Below are 24720 nucleotides of genomic sequence, written 5' to 3' on the forward strand. Positions count from 1 at the left end.
CCAGCGATGGCCGCTCGCCATGTTCTCCATCGTCATTCAGCGCAGCCGCCCCCTGACCCTGCGCCGCCCCTTGATGTATCAGTATCGATGTGTCTGGGGCTGTAAACTTGGACCAACAGCTGCCGACGAGATGGTTTGTATGTACATGTGCTCGGGAGCAACTGCGGTCGTTCTTGAAACATCGTCTTAGACCGAGCGAGGCCGTTTCCACCCATTCGGGACGGTTTTGCCGCTCATGAAACTGACTAACTATGCCTTGACTCTAGGTCTTTGATACTGTATAATCTTAATCATTCGTAGCGTGCAAGGCTCCCCAATGGCTTCTAACCCTGGAACCCTGTCGGTCAGGCCATGCCGCCTTTCAGACAAATCTTGGTTAGTATGATGAGAAGAAACGACGCAAATAGAAGTCCCTTGCATCCGGCCCGGTACTGTACCAGTGACGCTGGATCTCCCATGCAGCGATCGGTGGATGCGGACATGCTGGCTAGTATTGTTACGGTACTGTTCATGCGGGCATCGCGAAGGGCGTGATGCAACTGACTGGTACATGTTGGCCGAAGCATCCATCTGGACCCTTGCCAAGACAACAAGGAGAATTAAAGAACATGGAGTTCCACTGTTTGTCGGCGAAGGCGATGTGAGATTTGGTTTGAGCTGGAGCTTGAGGGGTATCATCTGGCGTCGTCCCTCCCCGTGGTGTTGGATGCGTCCGATAACATTCGCAAGGCTTGTAACGGCGATTGCCTCGCCCTGCCAGACCAAAAGATGGGCTGCAGCATGCCTGACCGCAAGACTCGGAATGGCAGAAAATTTCCGGCGGAAGTTTTTGGTGGGCGTGGTGTCTGATGTAGAGGGCTGAAGGCTTGGGAGGGCCAGTCGGGTCATGGCTGACAGTTGACATGTGCAGGGGGCTAGCCGCCTTTGCCACTGGCTCGTACATGTAGCGACGGAGCGAACCAGACTTTAGGCAGGAGCAACCAGCCTTGTGGTGCTGCCACTACTGGGTCGACAGCTGCCACAGTTGTTGCTACTCACACTTGGGCTGGATTGCAGCATGCCAGAGCAACGTCGTGCCTCCATGTCCGCTGCATGCCGTAAGGAAGACGCAGAAAAACAGGCAGCCACATTGGCACATGTAGCAGTTTGGTAGCTGGCCACTAGCAACTGGCAGCTGGCAGTGCCTCCTCAGCTGCGCCTGCTCCGGCCGGCCAGTAGACGCATGCGCCGCATCGGACCTATTCTCCTATTCCCTCCCCTATTCCCATGGCCAGCATCATCTTCAACGTTCCGCCGGCGGCACCACCTCGTTCGTTCAAGCGTACGCCCAACATGCAGTTGCATCACTTGCGCTCCGGACGCCACCTCCACGGCCGTCGCTGAGCCCTCGCAGGGCCCGATGAGACAGAATCTTCATCTTGGTCATCGCGTATTCGGATTCCTCGGCCGCCTCGTACCGACCATCCCCCGATCTGTCCAGCAAAGTCCGCTGTCCCGGATGCCTCAAGACGCAGAGCGGCTTTTCCGGGCCCGAGATTTGTGATTCGTCAACTTGCGCAAAGTACGCCAACAAGCTATTGCCTCGTTCTCAGCGTCCGATATGTTTTCGCAAGCGCTCTAATGTTGCCTCTTGCCTCTTGCCGCCCAAGGCCATGCCGACGCACCACACCACAAACTCTCGTCCCAACTAGCGAATTCTGATCGCTGCATGGCCCAAGGCTGCCAGAGTTGAGCCCATGACATCCCGTCCCGATATGCCCTCTGCTCCTCGGCACAGTTTCCCAAGCGCGCCACCCGATGGGATGGGCTGCATTAGTCCGTCGGTGAATTCTTTAGACTGTCGAGATGCAAGATGTCAGATGCACGATCAGCTGAAAGCGTCCCCACTATGGACGGAGTGTGCATGTATTCCATGGTAATTTGTCCATTCATTGGTTTCTGTTCTAATTTTTTCCTTCTTTCGTCACCTCTGGTAGACGTTGCTTTGTTTTCGCCTCCGGTATCGATCCAATGGGGTCTCGTGATGGAGACTAGAATCCCCGGTGGCTTTTTTAGGTTGGCTTCGTCTCTTCTTGGTTTTTGCGCCACAAATGCTTTGCCGTTGCTCAACCGTCTAGTGAGAAACTATCTGTGTAGGGCTAGGACGAGACCATCTGTCTGGACTCACTTGCTTACGGTTGCTTAGTCCATCACCATCAGGCCATTCATGACAAAGAAGGACGGAAATGCTACGTCATATGGTGAGATTGGCAGCATCGTTTGACATCAGTTCCAGAAATTTTTTATCCGTTTTTTTCTTTCGTCGGTCTATTGTTTCCTTTCCATTTCCGCGCCAGGCATCCCGTGAATTTCCGGATTATCATCCTTCACGGCTTCTACCAATTCATCCATACCGCCGACAGTTGTAGGCCCGGCCATGCCTTCTGGAGGAAGAGCCCATTTTGGTAGAGGGCTCTTGTATGACCAGGCTCCACCAGCATCTTCGTACCGCAAGCTGTGAAGCCACAGTGACAGTTCGTGCATTCCTGGATCGGAGTATAATGGCGTGGCGCATACATCACATACTTCGCCAGTCATCTTTTCCGCCCGCTTCTTCTCGTACTTGTCCAGCATTTCGTCGTGGTAAACCACTGCCTGAGCCACTTCCTCCTTGCCCATGCGCGACAATCTGCTGATGACGTCCTCGTCCGTACTGACAGTGCCATCAGCATCGTTCCGGCCTAGGTTGAAGCCCCATACTCTTTGGTTTGCGTATATCGGGTCGTTTTGGATGGGGTGTCCCAGATACTGTAGGTGCACTCGAATCTGATGCGTTCTTCCCGTCACCGGAAGGCACCGAACAATGGAGTATCCTCGTTTGTTTATCCAGGGCTTGCCGTTGGACTCGTCGCCTTCCTCGGCGGGCAGCCTGCTCAGTTCCTTGTCTGTAGGCTCTGGGACTCCTCCCTGTTGGCCGTTTGCCTCTGCATCGCCCCTTGGCGGGTAGTATGCCAAACGCTTGAACACCGTCCGTGCCGCTTTGCCTTCCGCCCGAACACGGTTGAGGCCGAGTTTCGGCGATATTGATAGGATGGGCTGGTCACAAACAATCTCTCCCTCAGGAAACTCCCCCACGACGCGGGCCATGTATTCCTTCCTCACTGTCCGTGACTTGATCTGATTGCCCAATGCCTCCGCAGCCTTGACGCTCTTTGCGACAAACATGATGCCGCTGGTCAGCCGATCCAGCCTGTTGCACGGATATGGCATGAACTCTTGCCCTCGCTCGGCCTTCATAATTTCCAAGACTGAATTGAACTTGTATCGGCCTGCGGGGTGCACAGGTACTCCAGAGGGCTTGTTGATGACAATCATGTCGTCGTCCTCGTGGATGATGCCAACAGGATCCGACGTAACTGGGGGCTCGTGTCGGTGCAAGGTGTGTGAGATCAAGTCACCATTTCGAAGAATGTAGTCAGGTCCGACTCTGGTCCCATTGACAAAGATGTCTCCCTTCTCCATGGAGGTCCTGTAATACTCGGCGGGTCGGTCTCGAAACTCGGATTCGAATATCTCGATCAAGGATCTTCCACGCCATCTCTCCTTGCAGAATGTATTGTATGTCCAGTGGTATGGCCGTACTCGCCGCAGGTCGTCTTCAAAATAGTATGGAGGCGGCCAGATACTTTTGACTGGGGTGATTGTCGTGCCGTCAGGATCCCTCGCGACCTTTGACGCAATGCCTCTAGCTTGGGCAGCGGCTCTTCGCGACTCTTCCTTCTCTTGGGCAATCTGTGCAGCCGTAAGAGACTTTGGTCCGTCGGTTTCCGCGGTTGGCGCAACCAAAGGGTCGGTTGCCGTCGCAGACATGGCGGTGAATGTTCTTAGAAAAGCCCCAAAAGCTCGTGAGCCTGCTCCTCTTACAAGCATGGGCGGGACAAGGTTTTAGCAGCCTGCGCCAAGAACCGCTCGAAGCATCGCAGGGGAAAGCTGGTGCCCTGTGCCAATCCCCCGTCGATGTAAATCGTATCGATCAGCTTTTCTCTGGCGTCCCGCTGAAATGCCAGACCCTTCCTTGCCGGCCAAGCCCGTCAGGCACGGGGAGGGGAGCACCACGAGAAAAAATGCGGTCAGATGCGGCAGAAACGTCAGGCTTGGCCGATTTGCCTAAGCCGGGTTAGATTTGTGACCACCCGCCCTGAGCCGCCCTGAGCTTAATCAGTCTGGGTACGTGATATCGTCAACCATTGCCTTGGTATCCGTGTTTAAACACAAAGACTTTGTCTTGCTTGTTATATCATGTTCTGGTTCATGACTACTCATGTCTCGCCTACTCTGTTACATTCGGTCGTCTTGATGTTCAAGAAACGCCACTAGATATGCCGCGTGGCTAGGCAGCCCAGCTAGTCCAGGCAGCTGAATAGACTTCCTGGTGACTACTCCGCGCGGCCTCCCACCTAACATGGTCTGCCCATTTAGATTATCCCATGACAAAATCGTGAAGATACTGTTTCGTGCGTACAGGACTTGCACTCGCAATACATCATGCACGCCATGACTACCAATCCCCCCGACGGAGGCATTCCACTCGCGAACATGGCAAACCCGGCGTACAGCAAGAGCAAGGGCGCCGAAGAACACATACTCCAACTCTCGGGGGGCCGTCAACTCGCGTACGCCCACAACGGACCGTCTGATTCACGGACAATTGTCATCTTCTTCAGTGGCGTGATGAGCGTTGGAACAGCCCACGACGTCCCAGAGCCGTGCCGCAAACTCGGAGTACATTGGATTGCTCCCACCTTGGCCGGCAACGGCAACACGAGCACTCGGGACAGCGAGATGCCTTACCACGTAACTCTTGCGAGCGACATGACGGCACTGCTGTCGCACCTCTATCCCACAGGTGCCTACGATCGGATCTATGTGGCCGGCGGATCCTACGGCACCGTCCCGGCCCAGATGCTGTACGGCGCGTCATATGACCTATTCCCACCGGGCCGCAAGATAGTCGGCTGCGTCTTGCTGGCCGGCTTCTCCCCATTCAAGTACCACAGGGACCATGCCAAACACCTCAGCTGGGCCAACTGGTTCTCCGTGGGACCGCCGACGCAGCTGCTTCCGTTCCGCCTGCTGCAGCGGGCCTTCCGCTCAGCCATAGCCTCCAAGATGAAGACGGAGGAAGGCGCCAGCGAGTTTCTCCGGCAGACGCTGTTCGACATGATGGACGACGACGAGAGGAGGGTCTACGCCGAGTGGCTCGTGCGCAAGGGGACGACGGAGGACGAGTTTATTCGGCGGATGGCGCGGGGAGCAGTGACGTGTTGCCAGAACTGGGATGGCTTCATGGAGGTTTCGGACGTGATTCATGCGGACTGGGGATTCGAACCGGCGAGGCTGGATGACGAGCACGCCTCGAAGCCTGTGCTTGTTGTTGGCTCGGACAAGGACCATATCGGGGGGGCTACAAACAAGTGGCTGGTGGCGAATTACAAGAGCGCCAGGGCAAAGACTATTCCTGGAGGGCACATTTCGTCCCTGTACTATATGGATGAAATATTCCAGGATATAATAACACGTGAGTTTTCTGTGCCTCGTATTGATTGATGAAAGACGAGTAGCTGATGCTGGTTGGTGAAGTTGTCGAAGGAGGGGGGAGAAGCGTGTAGTTTGATCAGTTTTGGTTAGGGAACACGTTGTCTTTTGTCTTTCAACTTGAATTTGAAGTAATTTTGTCCCTTGTGAAAGGATCCTTGTGTGGATTCTACCGCTTCATTTCCGATTCAGGCAACTACAGAGCAGTTGATCGACTTGTAATTATTCATTGCATACAACGTTCAGTTCTTGCACGTACCCTATAGCCGTTGTCAGTCGAGGGTGGAGACTAAATGCATGTGTCCCTACCTGGGTAGGAAAGAACTCACAGCGCTCCTTCCCCACAGTCAGTGCACACGGCACAGCATGCCATCGGGGTCTGGACCTCGGCTCGTGCTATTCACAGAATCACAACCCGTCTGGTGAGCTTTTCATCAACGCTGACGTTTCAAACCACCACCAAAGGTTGTCGTATACGAGGACATTGGAGCGGCACCAGTGCGCCTGCTACCATCAATTGATTATCCGCAAGACCCCCGCGCCTCTCTACCCTGCCAACGCGTTTGTCTCACATCGCTTGCGTCGTGGTCGAGAATCACCAGTGTCCTCCGCCTGGGCTTGGCCTCTCACCATCTCCGTCTCGCAGCCATGGCCCCTTCAGCAGACAAGAAGGCGCGTACGAGGGCAGACTATCCTTACATTTTGGATTACCGAACACGATGGTAGGTTTTATGCGCGCCGCATTCATGGGCACCATGTATTTAATTGTATCCATTCCAAAGGATACATCCATTGACTTTGCACCCCCTTCTCCTGGCATCTTAGTTTCAGCCGCTGGTTTTGTCCTATTATTTTACTATTTGCCGTACCCGGTGCTCGCAAATATATAAAATCTCATAAACTGGCTTGTACAACCTCTATCGTTTCCGGACCCTCGGATGATGGGGTTTCTTTCCAAATGCTAACACCACTGCGCTTTTGTAGGAACGACAACGACATGTACGACCACATGAATAATTCCGTCTACAACTTCTTGTAAGCTCCCGCCACGTCGCACAGGCAACATTCCTCACGATGTCAGCAGACCCGGCTCACACAATGTTAGGTTCGACTCCGCCGCGAATGCGTACCTCATGGAATACTGCGGCATCCACCCCCCGAACTCGCCGTACCACCCGCTTGTTGCCCACACGAGCACCAACTTCTACTCGTCCATTGCGTATCCCGCCGTGGCCGAGGTGGGTGTTCGTGTGGCCAAGCTTGGCAACTCGAGTGTCACCTTTGAGCTAGCCGTATTCGAAAAGGGTGTCGAGGGAGTAAAGGCTGTCTGTGACTTTGTACATGTATTTGTCGAGAGATCAACAGGTAGACCTTCAAAGACGGGCATGGCTCCCGAACTGAGGAGGGGGCTGGAGAAGTTGTATAATGGGCATGAGCAGCTAACGTCAAAGAGCAAGCTGTGATGGTGTTGCACGATGAAGCGACATCACTTGTCGATAGTATGGAAGCCCTCCATATGTAGCAAGCTGTATATATCCAACATTCAGAACTTGTTGCCGAGTGCACGGGCACGTTGCGTTGTAGACGGGGTGCATCAAGGCCCTCTCGTAGCTGTATCTAGCGTCGGAACTGAACACAAACCCGTTGCCATGATGTAAAAATGCGCAAGGCGTCGTGTATCTCACCCCTACTCGAATGTCTCCCTTGGGGGCTTACAAGGCGGCGGCCCTCACCATCACAAACTTTTCGTGAAACTTTCTTCCAGTGTTTCGCAGCGGATTGATACTGACTAGACAACAAGCCGACATGAGGGCCTCGGAAAACTCTCGCTACGGCAGCCCGCCAACATATTCATGAACCCCATCGAGAACCCCCTTCGCAACCATCTTCCCCCCCGGTCTACGCTCGTCAGTCTAGTTCCCGGTTGCTGCCTCGCATATCCACTTCTGATGACATGAAGCCACCTAGTTTCCGCTGTAGTTACTCCGCAGACACCACGATCCCTTTCCGGCCCGGCATAAATGACGAGTCATTTGTGATGGACTCACAGTGACAGTCTTTGGAACACGGCATGACCGCGGTTCTGGCCGTTCACCCCCCCTACCGAACCAAACTTATCTAGCTGCAGCTCCACGTAGAGACGGGATGATTGTACTTTATCGAACATGGTTAACGCGGTAGCGAATACATTGGCCAGTGGGACCGAGGACGCAGACGATCCGATATCTCACTTTCCCCGAGATCTGGGCCCTTGCGATGCTGGCAAGCAGCAGCCAAAGATGCTTGGAGCTAAATATGCGACATGGGAAATTGCTATTTCCGGGACTGGCATCGAGTGGGACATGATGTCGCCCTCGAGGCATACTAGTTGCGTTGGAGGAACATTGCTTTCCAGGCTCTTGTTCTGGAATGCAGACATGGAAGATGGAAACGGCTATGCCACTGTGTATCTTGATGCATTCGCTCTTCCTTAAAGGGCCACGCGTATCTGAAAACTGTCCTTGTTTGCCGATTTGGGACTGTGTTGCTGTATTCCGCCTTGCTGGCGCACAAATTGGAACCGTAAGTAGAAGTGCTGGGGAAGATACAACGTCTCGCAGCGGGCGATGAGGTGCTTACTAATGTTAGGATTGCAGTCGTCGTATTTTAGGAGATAGGACTAATCTTGTGGCACACAGCAGGCGCACATGTTCGTCTATGCCGTCGACTTATTCCATGGCCGTGTCTCGCCGCGGGAAGCGTTCAACGACCTCTCAATGTGACTGCTTGATCAATGCTCAACTACCCGGAAGAAACTCATTTAACATAAAGTTTATACTTTTCCGAGCGCAAAAATGGAATTCACATGGCGTGAAATTCGTGCTTGGCTGGTGTTCCTTCACGATGCGACAAGTACAACTCCCAACGGCCAGAGCAAACACCGAATAGCTTCTCACATCACAACCCTCTCCGGTCATGAAGAGTCTCCTCCTAGGCGTCCATCATCCCACATTGAAAGATGACCAATGACGTGGCGAGAACGCCCAAGTGCCCCCGTTGCATCGCGGAGGCGCAGACTTGAAGGTCATGATTCAGCACACCCAGCAGCGGCGAATGTTCCGACTCAGTGCATGTGGTACAGCCCGGCCGGGTCGTCGCCCCGACAAGTTCAAAAGACGACGTGAGGTCAACGCCGTCGTCGCAACTGTCCAGAGCGCTGGAGGGGACGGGCCATGCCGGTGCTGCACGCTGCCGCCATGCTCGCCAATATAAAGGCGCGATATATCCACCAGACCAGACACGTCAAGGTCATGGCCAAGGCGACGGTGGCAGACGGCGAGGGCACCCCGATTTTCTTCATCGGGAAGCCGCAGTGCCCCAGTCGTGGGTTTCAGGTCGTGCTGTCAGCCACCCCCCGAGGACGTCGGCCCCGTCCACCGCCGACATGGAATCATGGACGGATGTCGCCAGGCGGAGGCGACAAGGGCCACTTGACTGTGCTGGGCAGCACCGATCCGGGGCTCGTCCTGTACCTGGCACCTGGGCCGAGTACCCTTGATCGACATCAGCCTGCATTCCCATACCATTGACGGCAGAATGGGCTCCAGGACGGAGAGACCTTCATTCGGACGAGTTGGTCTGCTGGCGATGTTGGAGCTGGAAAGTAGCTGGTATAGCTTAGGGGTACAAGTTTCTGGCCTTGTCCTAAATCTGCTAAATGTACATGATGAATAGAAAAAAAAATTGACAAAAAATACATGAGTCCCACATCACATTCGTTTACCTCGGATATGCTAATGTACAATGAAGCCCAGAGTTCCATCCCGCCATTTAGTTACACGCAGCATTGTGAAAATGCCATCCCGGCCTCTGTCCATGACATCCTCTGCAAAACAACTCCCAAATTTATAGAGACAAGCCAGACGGGCTTCTTTCCGCAGCGTAATGCCGCCGTTCGTAGGGCTCCCGGAGCTGGACACTCTGCAATGGCGTCACGACCTCGTGACTCTCGTCCAGCGTCCGCTGCGACGGGTAGGACGACAGCGCGTAGGGCTCCGGCGACAGGTTCTGCAGTTGCGTGATGAGGGACGGGTGGATGGTGCTCGGGGGCCGATGGTCTGGCCGGTCCGTGGTGAAGGCGTCGTCGGCCGTTGTCGCCCGCCGTCGCCGTGACCGCCGCGCGTACCGGACCGCCGAGGATGCCACACCGGCAATGAGGAGAATCACCACCGGGACGATGATGAAGAAGAAGCCGCTGCTGAATTTGCCGGCGTCGAAGTCCCGTGTGGCGAAGGGCCTCGAGGCCATGTCATTCGTTTAGGTGTGCCTTTACCGGGTGGCCAGCGTGGGCGGTTTCGACGGCCGAGTTGTGTGAAGGCTGAGGTTGTTTCGATGATGTTTTTGGTGTAGATAAAGCTGCTGTATTCCGGGTGGTCCATGGCTGCCATGGTTATTTCTTTTACAGACTGGCAACTTGTTGCTGATGTAGTCTGGCTATCGAATGCCATCGTCTTGTCGACTCCGCATCTCCATCTATCCCCTGTGGTGGTCAATACGAGATCCAGACAGGTTCCTGCACTAGTATTATGGGTCTGGCCCGTCTTATTTGCGCTGGCTATTTACGTCTTGCGGGTAGGATGTCGAGATGGGATGGTCGATTAGTGACAAACATTCCTCTTGAACGATGCTTGGTTGTGGGAAGCGTCTTGAACCGTCTTACATGGTAATATCGGCAGTGAAGTTTCTCCCACAATACTATTAATAAAAGAAAACACGTAAAAAGCAAAATGCCAATCCGTCTTGCTAACTTGATGATCCTAAGGGATGCGGCAACGCATGCTATTGTCCACTTGGAGAGTGCCGTCTGGCGATCCTCGACGAAAACACGGCTAACATTATAGCCAATCACCATCAGCCATGGTTCAAGCGGCAAAGGTGGCAGTGCTTTGTCAACTATGCGGTAGTAGCATTGGTTCCTGAATGCCAAGCAATCCTGAGAGGGGAATGAGCCATTTTGAGGGCCAAAACAGGAAAACTCGCCCAAATAAGGACCGGGATCAGAGGATAAGCTCCAAGGTTGCGAAACATGAAACGAACCTTTGCCGGCGGGCTATTATATAGTCCAATAAACCGCCAACGGCATGAACAGACTGTAGACTTAGTTGGTTGCTCCGCCTCAGTTGACGTACGACGAGACGGTCCAATAACAGAGCTCGACAGAAAAACTTTTTACATGTTTGCCGACTGGGAAACTGGTGATGTCCTTTGGAGACGGCTCGGATAGTGCATACCTTTTTGATTTGTATTGAATCCCGCAGGAAACACTTGTGTCCTGGTCTAAAATTAGAAAACGTAAATTGGACATAGAGGTGTCGTTGTTATTGTTGTTCAACCAACTCTGAGCTCCTAACAAGATACCACCATGAGCTTCCCGAAACAGGCAGGTATTATCACCATGACATGTATAAGCCTTTTGTAATCAAACCACATTTCTAGCGACTCAAGGTACCTTGATTAGGACAAGATGCCGCCTGCCGTCGTGGCTGTGCTTTCTGACATGGCCTTTCCCAGGCTCCCTTGAGTTGAAAATGGGCTCAACACCACAAAAGACCCCGCTCATCAAATGCCGCGATACTGCAGGTGTTGCCGCCTCCTGGTCCCTGCCCTTGTTGGGGCCCCTTGCACCGGAATCGGCTACCGAGGCACTGGAAGCAAGCAGAACAAGCTTGTTCAAGTTGATACCAGAAATAGTAGCAAATATGGAAGATACAACGCCGAGACAACTCAGAAAAGAAGCAAGACCTGCCGCTAAAGTCAGCTTGGACAACTAGAGAGTCTGAAGCCTTACTTTGGGTCGTTGTCGCGCACTGAGGCGGGTTGCCGAGTAGCCTTTTCGAAAAGACGGAACGCCGCACGTCCGTTCAGTATCCAAACACCGAGCAGTTTGTAAATGAAGCACCGAAACGGTGCAGATCCACCCCACATTCCAGCACCGAGTTTGCCGTGTTCGCTGCTGCGGTGGCAGTTTTTTGGGTCTTGTTCGGGAACGAAGCTGAGAAGTGCAATAGTTCTAAGGGCCCAACAACGGCCCAACAAAGGGGCATCGCCGACAAAGGACCTCGAGGTCACGCAGACTAAACACATGACCCGCCGGAAGCCTTGGGCACAGCTGTTCGCTTCATGTATATATAGTGGTCACTCGTCCCTACCTCCTTCTGGAAAACCAAGGACCTTTGACATTCTACAAGATTATCTCGAATAGAGTCATCTACGCTCCAAGCCCTTGTATCTGGCCCTTGTCACACTTCAGATGCCTCACCAGACGCCGTTAAAGAAAGGCTCAGGGCAGGCTCATATTCCTGGGGGTACAAATATCTGGCGCATGGACCAGAACCCAACATCGCCCGCACATGCGGGATGTTGGAACTGGTGAACTAAAGTGGAAAGAAGACGGTACTGCGGGTATATGCCATGTATTGCATTCTCACCGAACGGGTCTCGCTTGGCGTCAGGTTCGGTAGATTTGTCCCATCCAAATATGGGACATGGAGAGTGGCTATGAAGTGGGAACGCTGAATCTGCATCTGCTCCGACAGCTAGCTTGTATCCTCGTTGGGCGATTCATGAGTGCTGCATGCCAATCAAATGTTCAGAAGCTGAAAGTATTGGTGCGCTTGAAATAGCATGACGGTTTGACCAACATGCTGGCATTCAACTCGGCACGTTCTGGAGAAGAATCACCCACTGAGACACTGATTCCGGACAACCCTCGGCGCCAGATTAGCGACAAGTATGACGGGATTCTGACAATATGCTTTGTGACAGCTTCTGGGTCTGAGGATGGTGTTGGCAGGATGCTGATCCTTGCAGAATGTGAAGCGCCATAAATCGAGGGACTGCCGGCAGCGGACCAACACATGATTGGAACAGACTACTGTATACCCAGGAATTCAGACAATCCAACATTGAAGCAACGCCCTGGGTTATTCTGGGATTCTGGTTGCAAATACGCCTAGAGTAGATGCCTCTTCGCAAGACCCCGATGCCAACGACGTGTGGACGTAGGGGTAGAGAAAGCGTAGAGAGCCGCGATAATCCACAGGGATATGTACAATTCTGTCGAATACTCACGGTTCACGATGCACTTGCACCTGAGTGAACCGAAGCTCCCCCTGTATTGATCAGTTCTCGAGAAGGCCTTCATCCTAACCAATTTGATGCTTGGGGATGACCTCGTATATTAGTTTGCAGAGGCAAAGCTGCAAGCTGGAGCAGCTGGTTTGGCCCCCTTTGTATTAATGGGGAAAAACTCGGGCTCCGCTCTCCGCAATCGAATAATTCTTCATGTTAAAATTTGATATGATTGGGCAATCTAAGCCGTCGGATAAAGCCGCCAACTAAACTGAACTCTTCCCAGGTCCAGACACCTTCATTGGCTGTCACTCGCAGAAGAACAGTCGAGTCTCCCTTGATTGCAGTATTTGCCTCTGGGATTCACTGCTCTTTCTTTGCAGTTGTCACGCGGTTGGGCCACAGAGGCGTTGGGCGAACAAAGGCTTTGACCACTGGACGGCACCGCCATGGCGGCTATCACGTGTGTTCACAAAGAGATGACCTTCTCTCCAGACTCTGTTCATTAGCTGTCTAGCTTGTGTTCTTGGCTTGTGACAACCAGGATGCAGGGCGGCACAACATTGAAAAGACCGTGGCGCGGCCACGGTCCATTTCTAATCTTTTTCCTCGACACATTGTCTTTCTCCACCGAGCTTTATGCCCAACTCGCTATTCATAGTGAACCCTCTTCTTCCATATCGCTAACAGCCATCCACGATACGAAAATGGACGACGACAAGGAACGGGTATGTCCTTGGCCAACTGTATGGTATGGCGCGAATGCTAACTCCTGGTATGACAGGACGAGTGGGAAGTAAGCAACTACACCCAAATTAATGTCGATCTTCGTATGGATTCGCCCTCTTTTCGAAGAGCGATGCGAGAGATGCAGGCAAAGATTGACCAAGATCGACGAGGACGGATGAAGCAGATCGACGCGCTGAAAGACGAACGTGCCATCAACGACATACTTATGAAATACTGGGAAGCTTTTGTCTCCTCGGAGCTGGAGATCCAGGAGACCCGAATCCATAACTGGGCTCAAACTGCATTCCAGGCCGTCGCCAACTTGGCGCCGTGCAAACCCGGCGAGGATGGTCGATTGCCGTGGTCTGAAGGAGCACTTGACAAGAGCCAGTTTCTGTCCATCACGTCAAGGGTGATTCTGAGTTGTTTGGAACTTATGGAAAAGAGTCCGGATGAAAAGAACATGGACAAATATGAGCCTCACGAAGATCTTTTTCGTCATGATGGATTGATTCGGGAATTCCGAACTCAACTAGTCAACGATATGAACAGGTCAAAAAATGAGCATTGTAGGAAGACGAGGAAGGAAAACTACTTCATACCACTTGACAGCCCACATGCCAGCGAGGCGAAGCCGGGCGAGGCAGCCAAACCAGAGCTACTGATCCCGAATCGTGACCCGAATCAAACAACCGCCGCACCAGACACCCGCAACGGCATCGAGGCGCTCTTCCCAAAACACAAAGGTCAAGATTCACCCTCCGCAGCCGCCATGGAGTTTGCCAATATCCTACCCCTCGGCTGCCACGCCAGTCGTGACTATATTTCCTCACACCCGGAAATCCTTGACGAGTTCGAGTCCACCGGTCTCTTCATAGTGGCTGTCGAGACAGCTCTCCGCGGGACTGACGACGAGAAAGCATGGCGACTCGTACACCAGGCAGAAGTGCTGGATCGGTGTCGTGCGCTTGGACCTGACGATTTCACCGAGTTTTTCGACAAAGACATTATGCTGGACTATGACATATACATGAACTTCCTAATGGCCGCCAAGGAGAGGTATTGGCGGATTCTGGAGCTACGTGACGCCCTGCGAGAGAGGGTGAGCGCGTCGAGCGGAATCAGTAACAATCACTACGTCCCGGAACGGCGACACGCCATGAAGCGATCTGAACCTGAGTACCAATTCCAGACAGCGAAAATGGGACGGTGCGGAAAGCGAGGGCTGCGAATTTCGACGGGTTCGACCCTGGGATCAAGGCCGCGCTGGAGCTCCAAGTCTACAGAGGCTCTAAGCAGAAAATTGGAAATGATGGACCTTGGTCGATGCTGAAGATTAGGCGAGCCTCCTGGTGGATGTGAGTATTTTCCGTGTCCGAGTATGCTTGTTGGCCGGTTGCTTACGTCTCTTCTTGAACAGGCTGGTTGCGTGAGTGTCGAAAAGGTCAACTTGGTTTTCGACGCTACGAAGGAGCAGAAGGATGCTGGTGCCGTGGAGTTCGGGATGGCGATGTAAACGGGAGACTTGCGCAGGATACAAGGGAAATGGAAATGAAGACACGGCGAACTGGTATTACGCGACGGAGAATATTGCGTGTTACGGATAAATGGCTTGTAACGGCGTCGGAATGATGCCCTTGGTATGAGGAACTCAAAGTTGCTGTCTCCTTATGGCGTTCTGCGAGGCCTAGGGTTAGAAAGTACAAGGGAAATCGACTAGGTCATGTTGATAATGCTACTTTGTAAAACGGCGGCTATCTTGGCAGCCGGTCGTTGAATGGATATTCCGTCGGAAGGAATAAAACAGGTGAATGTGAATATCACCAGGGTATTTTTTGTCTTGTCATAGTTTCGTCGAGTTTTCTTTATGTGTTTTTACTAGAGAGTATGAAGTCCAGTGCCGTTCAATAGGCATTGTCCCTAATTTCATTAGACTCGCCTCGTCTGACACATTATAGGAGGATATCCGCTTACCACCATCCCATTCCGTTCGAAACCAACAACAAACTAAGTGGCGGGGAATAGAACACCCCTTGGAGTGTCTTCGATTCGCAAGCTGTGCTGCCTGTCGCTGCCGTGAAGGGATCGAATCAAGACTGTCGCGAGGCTTCGCGGAAGAGACGGAAAATGTTACACGGGAAAAGCCCAACAGATCACGAAGGCCAACAAAGGGGCTCGCCGATCTAGGACTTGGTGGTGACACAACCAGAACACTTGCCCGGGCAAGAGCCAGTGGCCTAAGCGTTCCTTTTATGTATATAAAGCTGTCACCTTTCCCTTCCTTCCTTCTAGCAACTCAGGACCTTTGATATCCTACGAGATTATTCTTGAATTGAACCTTCACGTTCCAAGCTGACTAATCGTCCCCTTGTCACAGAAAACGACTTGGTTGAAGATGTGCTATGAGTCTGGGTTGCGGACAACGGGCCATCTCTAAAACCCAGAAATGACATAATTCACGTGCTCAACATGAAGAGGTGCAATGATGTCTCTGCATTGTATTTTAGTGTGCTGACCAAAGTAATGAGGTCTTCTTGCAAATATAGACTTAACGCTAGGAGAGGTTCATCACAGACATAGGAAACTAAAGAAATACTTATACTCGAGTGTGAATAGAGAAAATAGGATTTAGAAGCAGGTAGGACTTGATAAGAGTATAAGGAAAACAAATAATCAACTTGATAGAACACCAACCCAAGGAGAGAGACGGTCTGAATCAACAATAATCCCTTCACAATGTTTATATTCTCCTAACTTAAGTCGAAATTTGGTCGATCTGGCCGGGACTCATCTTCTGCTTCGTAGTTTCGTGGGGACTTAGACAATCGTGCGTCAATACTACTGAGTATCTCGGGTATCTTGACGTGTCTTGAGATCAATCCCACAGGTCAAGACCTCTTGGGTTCCAGCGTTCTCGAATCTCACGAATTGCGGTATAATATGAACAGTGCTGTCTTCTTTCTTCTATTGATGCTGTTCCGAGTGTTTCTTCTAGCCATGCTGTCCTGGGTATACCCTGATCATAGAGCACACATTCGCCGTGTTCGTGGTCGATGAATAAGATGAGTTGCTCATTAAAACCGCGCAATAATAAAACTCCATATATGGATTTAAGAATATAGGGGTTAAGAACAGACTTTCTCTCCGGTGTGTCTCTTTCTTCGGCCTCCGATAATAGTCCCGCGGCTGAAAGTAGCTTGTTTAACAACTCTCGGTTGTTGGTAGCTGCACAATAACAAAAGTCATGTAGATGTTCCTTATCCTGAAAGTATTCCATTACGGCTTCGACAACATCGTTAGGCCAAGTTGACAGTTGTGCTAATATTTCAGCCTGTAAAATTCGGGATCCAAATCCAGAAGAATCCTGCAGTACCCTCAGAACTCCCTGCATATTCGCTCGTGATAGGCTGATTTGACAATGAAGAGGTGCTTGAAATTTGTACCAAAACTCTTCTCCAAGGCTTTTATACTTCATACAAAGATTCAAGACAACTTCATGTATGTAGTCTGGCCAACCAGTCTGTCCAAAGCTTGTAACAGTGATCGGATCATGGATTCCGATTTGGGCCAGAAGCGACCTTGTCTTATGCCGCCATACTTCCTCTGAATGAAAAAGGAAAGGGAGGATGTAAAGAGTACTCCTATAATCGTCAGGTATAATCTTTAATAAAGCCACAAGTTCGGCGAACGTGAAGTTGGGCTTCAGCTGTCTAATAAAGACTTCCATAATGTCGGCTTTCTTGATATTTGGTTCACCCAAAATTTTGGACTTGAGGACCGCGGTAGTCTTCTGTGATAAGTTGTTGGTGCTGCCTAACGCCCAAACCGCCTCCATTCGAACAAAATCTACTGGATCTTCGAGTAAGATGATAAGTGCTGCTTCAACATCCCCAGAGGGTTGCGATCGGGTTAACCACATCCTTTGCAAATATTTGCCTAACGCCTTCGCAGTGGAAGCCCGGATATCCTTATTATGATGATTGTGCAGACTGACGAGGGCTGCAACGGCATCGTCTGGTATGCTTGACAACCCCCCTAGAGCCACAGCAGCCGTACTCTGAATACTGGCATTTGAATCCCAGACCAGAGCCACCAGAGCTGCAATATCCGACCCTGAAAATGTTGAGTAGCTGTAATAAACAAGCGTTGCTGCGTGTCGGGCATCTTCGTCATCATCCTTCATGATAGTTGTGAGGATTTCAATGGTATCCACTGAAAAGGAATGTTGACATCTCATGGCACGGATGACAGAGTATCGAACTGTTTTGTTTGAGTCTCGAAGCATTTCTGCCAGGCTTTTAACAGTTTCATCTGACAAACAACAATTTGACTGCAGCATGTCCGCTGCGGCGATCCGTACTGGAATAGCTTCATCCTTATCCTCAAGAAGAGTCATACAACCTGACAATGTCGCCGCTAAGAAGCTATCTACCTTTTTATTCAAGAATACGCATAAGCTGAATAGGTGACAGACAGTGATGTCTTGACTCAATTCATGTGGGTATTTGAATATGTAAAGTAAACTTTTGGCTATTACAACTGATGAATCGGACAGTTTGTGTAGCGTAGAGGTGCTACTATACCCAGTGTCATCATCTCTTTTCGCTAATCTGAGGATGAGCTTTTGAGAAGACTCCAGTGAAAACCGTTGTTTCTGGGTATATAAAAGTCCAAGAGCAAAAGCATGAGCATCCAGGCTCTCACTATTAACCCTTTTGATGAGAAGCTCGATCATCATTGGCGACAAATACATACCGCCAACACTGTTGAGAATGCGCCGGACACATCTTGATGTAGAGTTGCTCAGGAAGATTTCGATTACTTCATCTGGATACTCACCGCAGTGTTTAAGGAAGGAATTTGTTGAGATCTCGCATTCGAATTCCATCCAGCGGGCCAATCTGTGTATAACCTTAATGCAAGTCGGTAGCCGCAGCGAATGGCGCACTTCATTGAAGCAACACAGAAGTAGCCATTGATGAGCAGGACCGAGGAGGTCTCGTGGTTCCGATTCAATCAAGTCAAAAAATTCCTCCAGGGCCTCTTTGGTTTGTATAGAGCCTGCAATGAATTGCCAAATTCTCTCAAATGCAGGGGCATATTTAACATGACTTGCCAAATACCCACGTAACGACGGTCCATTATGAGAGATCCAGAGGGCAGCGAAATACTCTTGAAATGTCCGGTGAATGAAACTGTACCCACCACAGCCATCCGAGTGCAGAAATGAGAGATTTCGCAGGTCATACTCAAGAGATAGTGGCAACAGCATAGTATCGCGCTCCACCTGACGAATAGTGGCGGTGATCTCATCATGGCCGAAATCGATCTTACCCTCTCTGGTCAAAGATATGGCAAGGGCTTCGAGGAAAGCCATTTCCTTGTAGATAAGACGGTGTAAGCGACTGAAATCTCGAACGGCGTCAAGAATGTCTTTTGTCATAACGGAACCGGTAGACGGGTCACGCTTTCCGAGGCGAAGAATGTCTCGCCGCCAGAGCCTAGCAACAACGACTTCATATAAAACGGATAATTTAATGATTTCATTCGATGGCGTCGCCAGACGCACATCGTCCCAGCTCGAGCACAGGATATCTAGGCAGATCGGTATTTGAGCTAAGTCAAAACCAGGCGGGCTTGTAGCAAAGAACCAGATATCATTGACAGTCTCCAGAGGTTTTATGCCGATGTGGGAGTCAATATAATTCAATGCCTCCCTCTGACTGAATCCCATAGCTTCAAGTTCGAGGTCGGCAATAGTGTAAACCGCTGAGCCAGCCTTCCCCCTACCGGAACGTGTTGTGAAGATAATACTTTTGAATTGGGCCAATTCACTGATGTTGCGCTCTTCCCATCCACTTGACTCATCTAACCCGTCAAGGATAAGCAGGGTCTTTTCTTTATCTTCCCCAAATACCTGCTGATAAAGCTTTTCTGCCAGCAGATCTTCGTGAAGTTTGCCGTGGAAGTATTCTGAACGGAAGAAGCTCTTGAGTGAATCATCCAACCCCAGCTTTCGTAAGGGCACCCAGAGAACCCAGGAAAACATGGTTCCAAGAACTTCTTTTCTGCCATACTCGTCTATTATTTGCTTGCATAGAGTGGTCTTGCCCACCCCTGGGCGACCGTGGATGAGTATGCGCTTTGGCCGTCCGACACTCCCCCCCTTTAGCTTTGTGTCATTGAAAATATTATTCAGGCGGATGTAAGTAGATTCATCAGAGAATGTGTCTGACTCGGTAGAATCGAAAATCTTGGCTAGTATGATGTGGTGTTTGCGTAACGGCAGTGTCTCTCCAAACACCCTTTCGATAGACATGATGTTTGAATGGTAAGCGTCCAGTGCCTCCCTCACAGCAGAAACCCCTATGCCTTTCGGGTTTTGCCTCTGAGCACTTGAAAAATCATCAGAAGCTTTGTTCGCTTCACTTTGATACCTTTCAAGAAACCCTTCAGGGACACGGTCCATATCAGTCAATTCAGTAGCCGCTCTTTTATAGATTTCAATCATGGATGGTATCAAATGCTGCGGCCCTGGGTCAAACTTGCGGTTTGATGAACCTACGAGCTTCCCTAATATTTCGAAGAAACACTCATACTTCGATCCATCGACACCGCGTTGCACTCGAAGGTTATCGCTTCCGATCGTGATGTACTTCGGTAGGCAGGATTGGGGGTCTCCATTGAGGAGGTAAGGAATAACTGTACTTTTTTCATTGTACGCGTTTCGGATGTCAAGTAGGGCTAACTCCGTCATAACGTGATGAAACTTCCTTGATGCCGTTCTCTCGTACTGTTGCTGGACACCACGAAGAATTTGTGATATAGGAATTTTTGTCTCGTTCTGGCGGGCTTCGTGGTACGTCCGTATGATCTTTGAAGCATATTTTTTGAAGTACCTCCCTGCCATGTAGTGTCCCAGGAGTTTAGAGCCACATAGGATGACATTTTGAACGGAATCGGGGTAAGCCGCAATGGGCAATAAACGAAGCTGGCCATCAATAACGGCCTTCTCGCTCGGCGGGGTGCTATCCGAGTACATAGTACTGTAGCCAGCATCTTCAAACCATTGAATCATTTCATGAACTATACTCGAGTCCGCAGGAAGACCAGGGTGGCTTTTTTGATCCCATGCGTAGACGACGAAGAACGAAGGGGCATCCTCAAAGATTTTGCGATGCTTGAATATTTTTAATATGTGGGTAAATAATGACATCAAAGCATCCTGTGTGGTTGAGCTCGGCCTCAAAAAAAAGGAGCCAGGATCGCATGAATCCCTTATACGCCCCAGCGGGAGCTTCATTGTTTGTGGAGTTGTGGACATGGTGCAGAATAAGGGGCCAGATGCACTCCGATAAGAATATCAAGGCAATCTTTGTGCTCAAAGTTGAATCATGATCCGAAACAAACAGAAAGTTAAAGTGTAGCTAATATAGAATGACCGGAAGATCTGAGCTAGAATGAAGGGAATGAACGGCGAGACGCCAGATCCTGGGTCGAAATTGGGTTGCGGCTGTGTTGGGCTCTTTGCTATTTTTGTCCTGCGACCTAGGACTTTTTGTATTACCACATAGACCGGAAATTAAAGGACAGGGTCATGTTGTGTATCTATCTTATGCAGGATGAGCTGTCACGTCTCGTCACACTGGCCGGTTGAGTGATTCGGCCAGGGTTGCACAACACGAGAGACACAACATGAGAGTTGAGATGAAGTAGCTAATAATATTGGTGCATAAACATTCGTGTGTGTCTCCCAGGCTGCCCACAGTTTCGACCCCCCCTCTCCATCTTCTCCAACTACGACACCAGGCTTCTTGTCGGCTTCAGCGCCCGCAGGCTCTACTCTTGTTCTTTCTGAAACCCCTTTCCAACTTGTGTGGAAACGATGGCCATTCTAAGTCTTTCACAATGGGATCCTTTCAAGCTGGACGCTCTTGGTCTAGTGACTCTCTTTGGGGCCAAGGAGATGAACACGTCTATTGGCAACCTCACAGAAAGCAAGTTCACCGAGTGGCTCCCGATTTTGGGATCCTATGCTGTCGCCAACAACGAGATTGCAGAACCGGAACAGGGCTTTGTTCTGTATAACATCACCGACGGTATCATGGCAACGGACGTGTCCAGTTGGTTCACTCGCTGGTTAACATCTTATCCCATAACATACAGTGCCACAACAATCCACTTGAAGACGAATGGCAAACCCGTACCGACCGCACGCACAATATGCTCGCTCCTGATCGGACTATTTACCTGCGGACTCCTTCTCATCATGACCATAATGACAGCAGACTGGTGGGGGGTAGCGAACGTTACCGCTCTTTGCTTGAATGTGCTCATAAGACAACAAATGGTTCTCATGCTGCGTTCGTCAGTCAACAAGGCAATGGAAGACTTGGCCGACAACCCGGGGCCAGACGTAAAGGTGTTTCTCACTCTCCCGAATGGCAAAGCAGTAACGATACTGGGGCCGCGTCAGGTTTTAGTGGGCGTCATACTGACAGACCCTCATCCTCTACACCCCAAGATTTACTTTTTTTGGAGGGCTGCGGCCTGGGGAGCTTTCGGTACACACGCCGTCTCCTTGGGTATGACCACTCTATTCAACCAGATACTATCCATTGTGGCACTTTTAAGCAGCACTTATTTAACGGCGATCCATGTGGGGGACCGGCGAGAAGCCATTGGTAAGAGGCTTTGGCTTGAGGTAGAAATGGGTGATCCGTCATGGTCTCGTGGCCCTGCATATGCTAGGATGGCAATGTCAGAAGCGGAAGAGCAGTCAATGGTCAGTTGGGGGCTGATGCCTCAGAGGTCAAATACCCAGTGGTGGAAGAGGTACCGGGACAGATACCCAGAAACCTGTACAAAGCAGCAAGGGGGGTTGGAGAATGGGACTTGACTACGTGGTTTATGCCGTCACACCACTGCTTGATGTTTCAAGCCTTTCGAAACGCAGGAGTACAAGAGTACACATTCTAGGCCCCTTGGTGAAGATATATAGCGTCCTAGATGGTTTGGGTATATGCAGCACGAGTAGTATGATAATTAGATTCAACTATTATGGTTATGTACCAGATACTGCTTTCATGTAGACCTCAAGGGGGGCCACTTCATGCCCCCGTTTGCGGATTTTATGTTTGTGTTGACTTTAGGTGACCTGGAAAATCCCTGCAGGTCTGTGTCGAGTTGTCTATTTGGGCCAATCGCATACGCAGGCTTAAGGGAGAGACATATCTTCAATTTGTTGCAATAATATTACTCTACATATTAGCATTTCGTAGTGCCCTCCGTTTCCCAGAACTTACGAGCGCTACTAACTAGAAACAAATCTCCATACTATCCTATGCTTCATACCGCAGAGTTTTCAGTCATCTCCCGTCGTCGGCCTTGCCTACGTTACATTAGGCATTTCACAGGAGACAGACGGGCCGCGATCTGCAGACAAACTACAAACTCTGCTGGCCTTGCATCTCAACAGGCTGGCCGATGTTATAGCCAGAAGTATAACCCGGTGCCGATGTCATCAATTTATTAGTCCCCGCGAACACCGGTTGAGATTGGTATTCTGGGGAAGTTGACCCAGTCGCAAAATTCATGGGTGATCTGGCTACACTAGAACGATGCGTTTGGTCATAATCTGGACCACCCCCCTGTGATGCTCGATCCATATGAAGAGGATAATATTGGGAAACGATTGGCTGTTGAATAGGGCCTGAGGCCTTTTTCTTCTTTTGCTGAACTAGGAAGAAGCCTGCGAGTCCGATCAAAGCCAAAGCGGCTAGAAACAAGATGTCAGCTTATTATTATTTATCGATCCTAATAGGTGCTCTTACCAATTCCTCCCACGACTCCTCCTACAATGGCACCTACTGGCGTGGATGGCGATGGTAGAGGCAGAGGCGGCGGCGTCGTCGTCATGGAAGTCGTCGACGTGGAACTTGTCTCTGAAGTTATTGTAGTTGACGTTGACTGCCCAGTAGTGGTCGGGTAGACAATGTACGTTTTTTTGGAAGGACCACATCCCATAATGGAGTATCCACTGTAGCTGTCGTCGGCAGCAATTTGAAAGGTCACGCATTCAGGGGCCGTTAAGCTTGAACTATCGTTTATGGTATTAGGAGTTACAAAGGCTAGATAAGTGCGTTTCGGGAGCCATTACTCACCAATATAATGTCCTGAGGCTATCTGCCCCGGACGTAAGCGGTGAGTTGTATGGTACACATGATGTTGCGATACGGCAACTCGTTCTAGAGCAGCAGTATATGGCGCTTACGCTGTGCTCCGTATAGCATGTGGCTCCTCCGTCTCCGGGACAAGTGACCAAGCTTGATTTTGCTAGAGAGAGTTAGCTGCGCGGACTATGAGAATAGGGATCAGTGGAAAACAAAACTACTACGCACCAGAGTCAGATTGGCCATTGATATATGCACAAGTTTTTGAAGGATTATCACGTTTAAGGACCCCAGGAGTGATAACGGGGGCAGCAGTCGGGGCCGGGCTAGTGTAGATCATGCTCTAGTCGATTGCAGTGGCCGGCGTTTACCTGGCAGATTGTTTTACTTTATAACCTGAGGTGCTATGCTTGTTAGGTAGAGTCTGGCAGGGGGAACAAAGGTCGTGTTAGCGTCTTGAAGTTTGGGGAACTTGGCTAGCAACTTGTATGGGATGAGGTTACGCTAGATATTAGTAGCTTTCATCATTCTTGCACGTTAAACTCAAGTTGCAAGTGCCTCGACATCGAATTCCCGATGCAAGAGCTATACCGGGGCTGCGGATGTGATGGTGGTGGTGTATTTGACAGGAATACTCTAGCCACGGCAAGCCTATGTCCGAAATCAGTAAAGCTGAATAACATGCTAACGCCAGCATTACAATTAATGAGTATTTATAGCCGCATGCAGAGCATAACCCTTTCGCAAGTGGTCCTGTTTACTACGAAGATTGTGACAGCTATGTTATATGGTTTGCTCATAAGCGAAACTTGTATATTTTATTACCAGTTCATAATTATGTTGCCACCAGAACCATGTCCTTCTTTCTGAGAAATCATTGGCGTTACAAGACGGAGGCTGCAGAGTTAGCTGTTGAGTGGCTTCACGAAAGTTGCCTCTCCTACGGTTGAAGTTCCGATATACACTCGTGTAATTACTAGTCGAGATATACCTTCTTGTCATTAGAGAAGGGTCGAATGCGAGAAATTAGCGTCGGGAAGAGTGCGTCACGATAAAAACAAGCACACAGACATAGATGCCTATACAGACTTTTATTTACAATGGCTGCTTATTTTTCCAAGCAAAAACTATACTC

General features: G+C 50.5%; 9 protein-coding genes across 9 annotated transcripts; 6 read left to right on the top strand and 3 right to left on the bottom strand.

Moving 5' to 3' along the window:
* Nucleotides 1-2307: 2307 nt before the first annotated feature.
* Nucleotides 2308-3849, bottom strand: MAA_07837 (DRAP deaminase; the record flags this gene model as incomplete). The annotated part of the gene is made up of 1 exon (XM_007825835.1): nt 2308-3849. The coding sequence occupies one exon, from the start codon at nt 3847-3849 to the stop codon at nt 2308-2310; it is 1542 nt and encodes a 513-aa protein (XP_007824026.1).
* Nucleotides 3850-4533: 684 nt separating this feature from the next.
* On the top strand, nt 4534-5586 carry MAA_07836 (uncharacterized protein; the record flags this gene model as incomplete). The annotated part of the gene is made up of 1 exon (XM_007825834.2): nt 4534-5586. One exon carries the CDS (start codon nt 4534-4536, stop codon nt 5584-5586), a length of 1053 nt encoding a protein of 350 aa, XP_007824025.2.
* Nucleotides 5587-6222: 636 nt separating this feature from the next.
* Nucleotides 6223-7037, top strand: MAA_07835 (thioesterase family protein; the record flags this gene model as incomplete). The annotated part of the gene is made up of 3 exons (XM_007825833.1): nt 6223-6296; nt 6559-6609; nt 6680-7037. 3 exons carry the CDS (start codon nt 6223-6225, stop codon nt 7035-7037), a joined length of 483 nt encoding a protein of 160 aa, XP_007824024.1.
* A 702-nt stretch (nt 7038-7739) lies between these two features.
* Nucleotides 7740-8048, top strand: MAA_11576 (uncharacterized protein; the record flags this gene model as incomplete). The annotated part of the gene is made up of 1 exon (XM_011412491.1): nt 7740-8048. One exon carries the CDS (start codon nt 7740-7742, stop codon nt 8046-8048), a length of 309 nt encoding a protein of 102 aa, XP_011410793.1.
* A 738-nt stretch (nt 8049-8786) lies between these two features.
* On the top strand, nt 8787-9143 carry MAA_11577 (Sucraseferredoxin-like protein; the record flags this gene model as incomplete). Its single annotated transcript, XM_011412492.1, has 1 exon — nt 8787-9143. One exon carries the CDS (start codon nt 8787-8789, stop codon nt 9141-9143), a length of 357 nt encoding a protein of 118 aa, XP_011410794.1.
* Nucleotides 9144-9459: 316 nt separating this feature from the next.
* MAA_07834 (uncharacterized protein) lies at nt 9460-9861 on the bottom strand (the record flags this gene model as incomplete). The annotated part of the gene is made up of 1 exon (XM_007825832.1): nt 9460-9861. One exon carries the CDS (start codon nt 9859-9861, stop codon nt 9460-9462), a length of 402 nt encoding a protein of 133 aa, XP_007824023.1.
* Nucleotides 9862-13391: 3530 nt separating this feature from the next.
* Nucleotides 13392-14746, top strand: MAA_07833 (Hsp90 co-chaperone Cdc37; the record flags this gene model as incomplete). Its single annotated transcript, XM_007825831.1, has 2 exons — nt 13392-13412; nt 13469-14746. 2 exons carry the CDS (start codon nt 13392-13394, stop codon nt 14744-14746), a joined length of 1299 nt encoding a protein of 432 aa, XP_007824022.1.
* Nucleotides 14747-16288: 1542 nt separating this feature from the next.
* Nucleotides 16289-20716, bottom strand: MAA_07832 (nacht nucleoside triphosphatase; the record flags this gene model as incomplete). The annotated part of the gene is made up of 1 exon (XM_007825830.2): nt 16289-20716. The coding sequence occupies one exon, from the start codon at nt 20714-20716 to the stop codon at nt 16289-16291; it is 4428 nt and encodes a 1475-aa protein (XP_007824021.2).
* A 582-nt stretch (nt 20717-21298) lies between these two features.
* Nucleotides 21299-22312, top strand: MAA_07831 (uncharacterized protein; the record flags this gene model as incomplete). Its single annotated transcript, XM_007825829.1, has 1 exon — nt 21299-22312. The coding sequence occupies one exon, from the start codon at nt 21299-21301 to the stop codon at nt 22310-22312; it is 1014 nt and encodes a 337-aa protein (XP_007824020.1).
* Between the last annotated feature and the right edge of the window lie 2408 nt (nt 22313-24720).

The sequence above is a fragment of the Metarhizium robertsii genome, assembly GCF_000187425.2.
Source record: "Metarhizium robertsii ARSEF 23 chromosome Unknown MAA_Scf_10, whole genome shotgun sequence".
NCBI classification, from domain to species: domain Eukaryota; kingdom Fungi; phylum Ascomycota; class Sordariomycetes; order Hypocreales; family Clavicipitaceae; genus Metarhizium; species Metarhizium robertsii.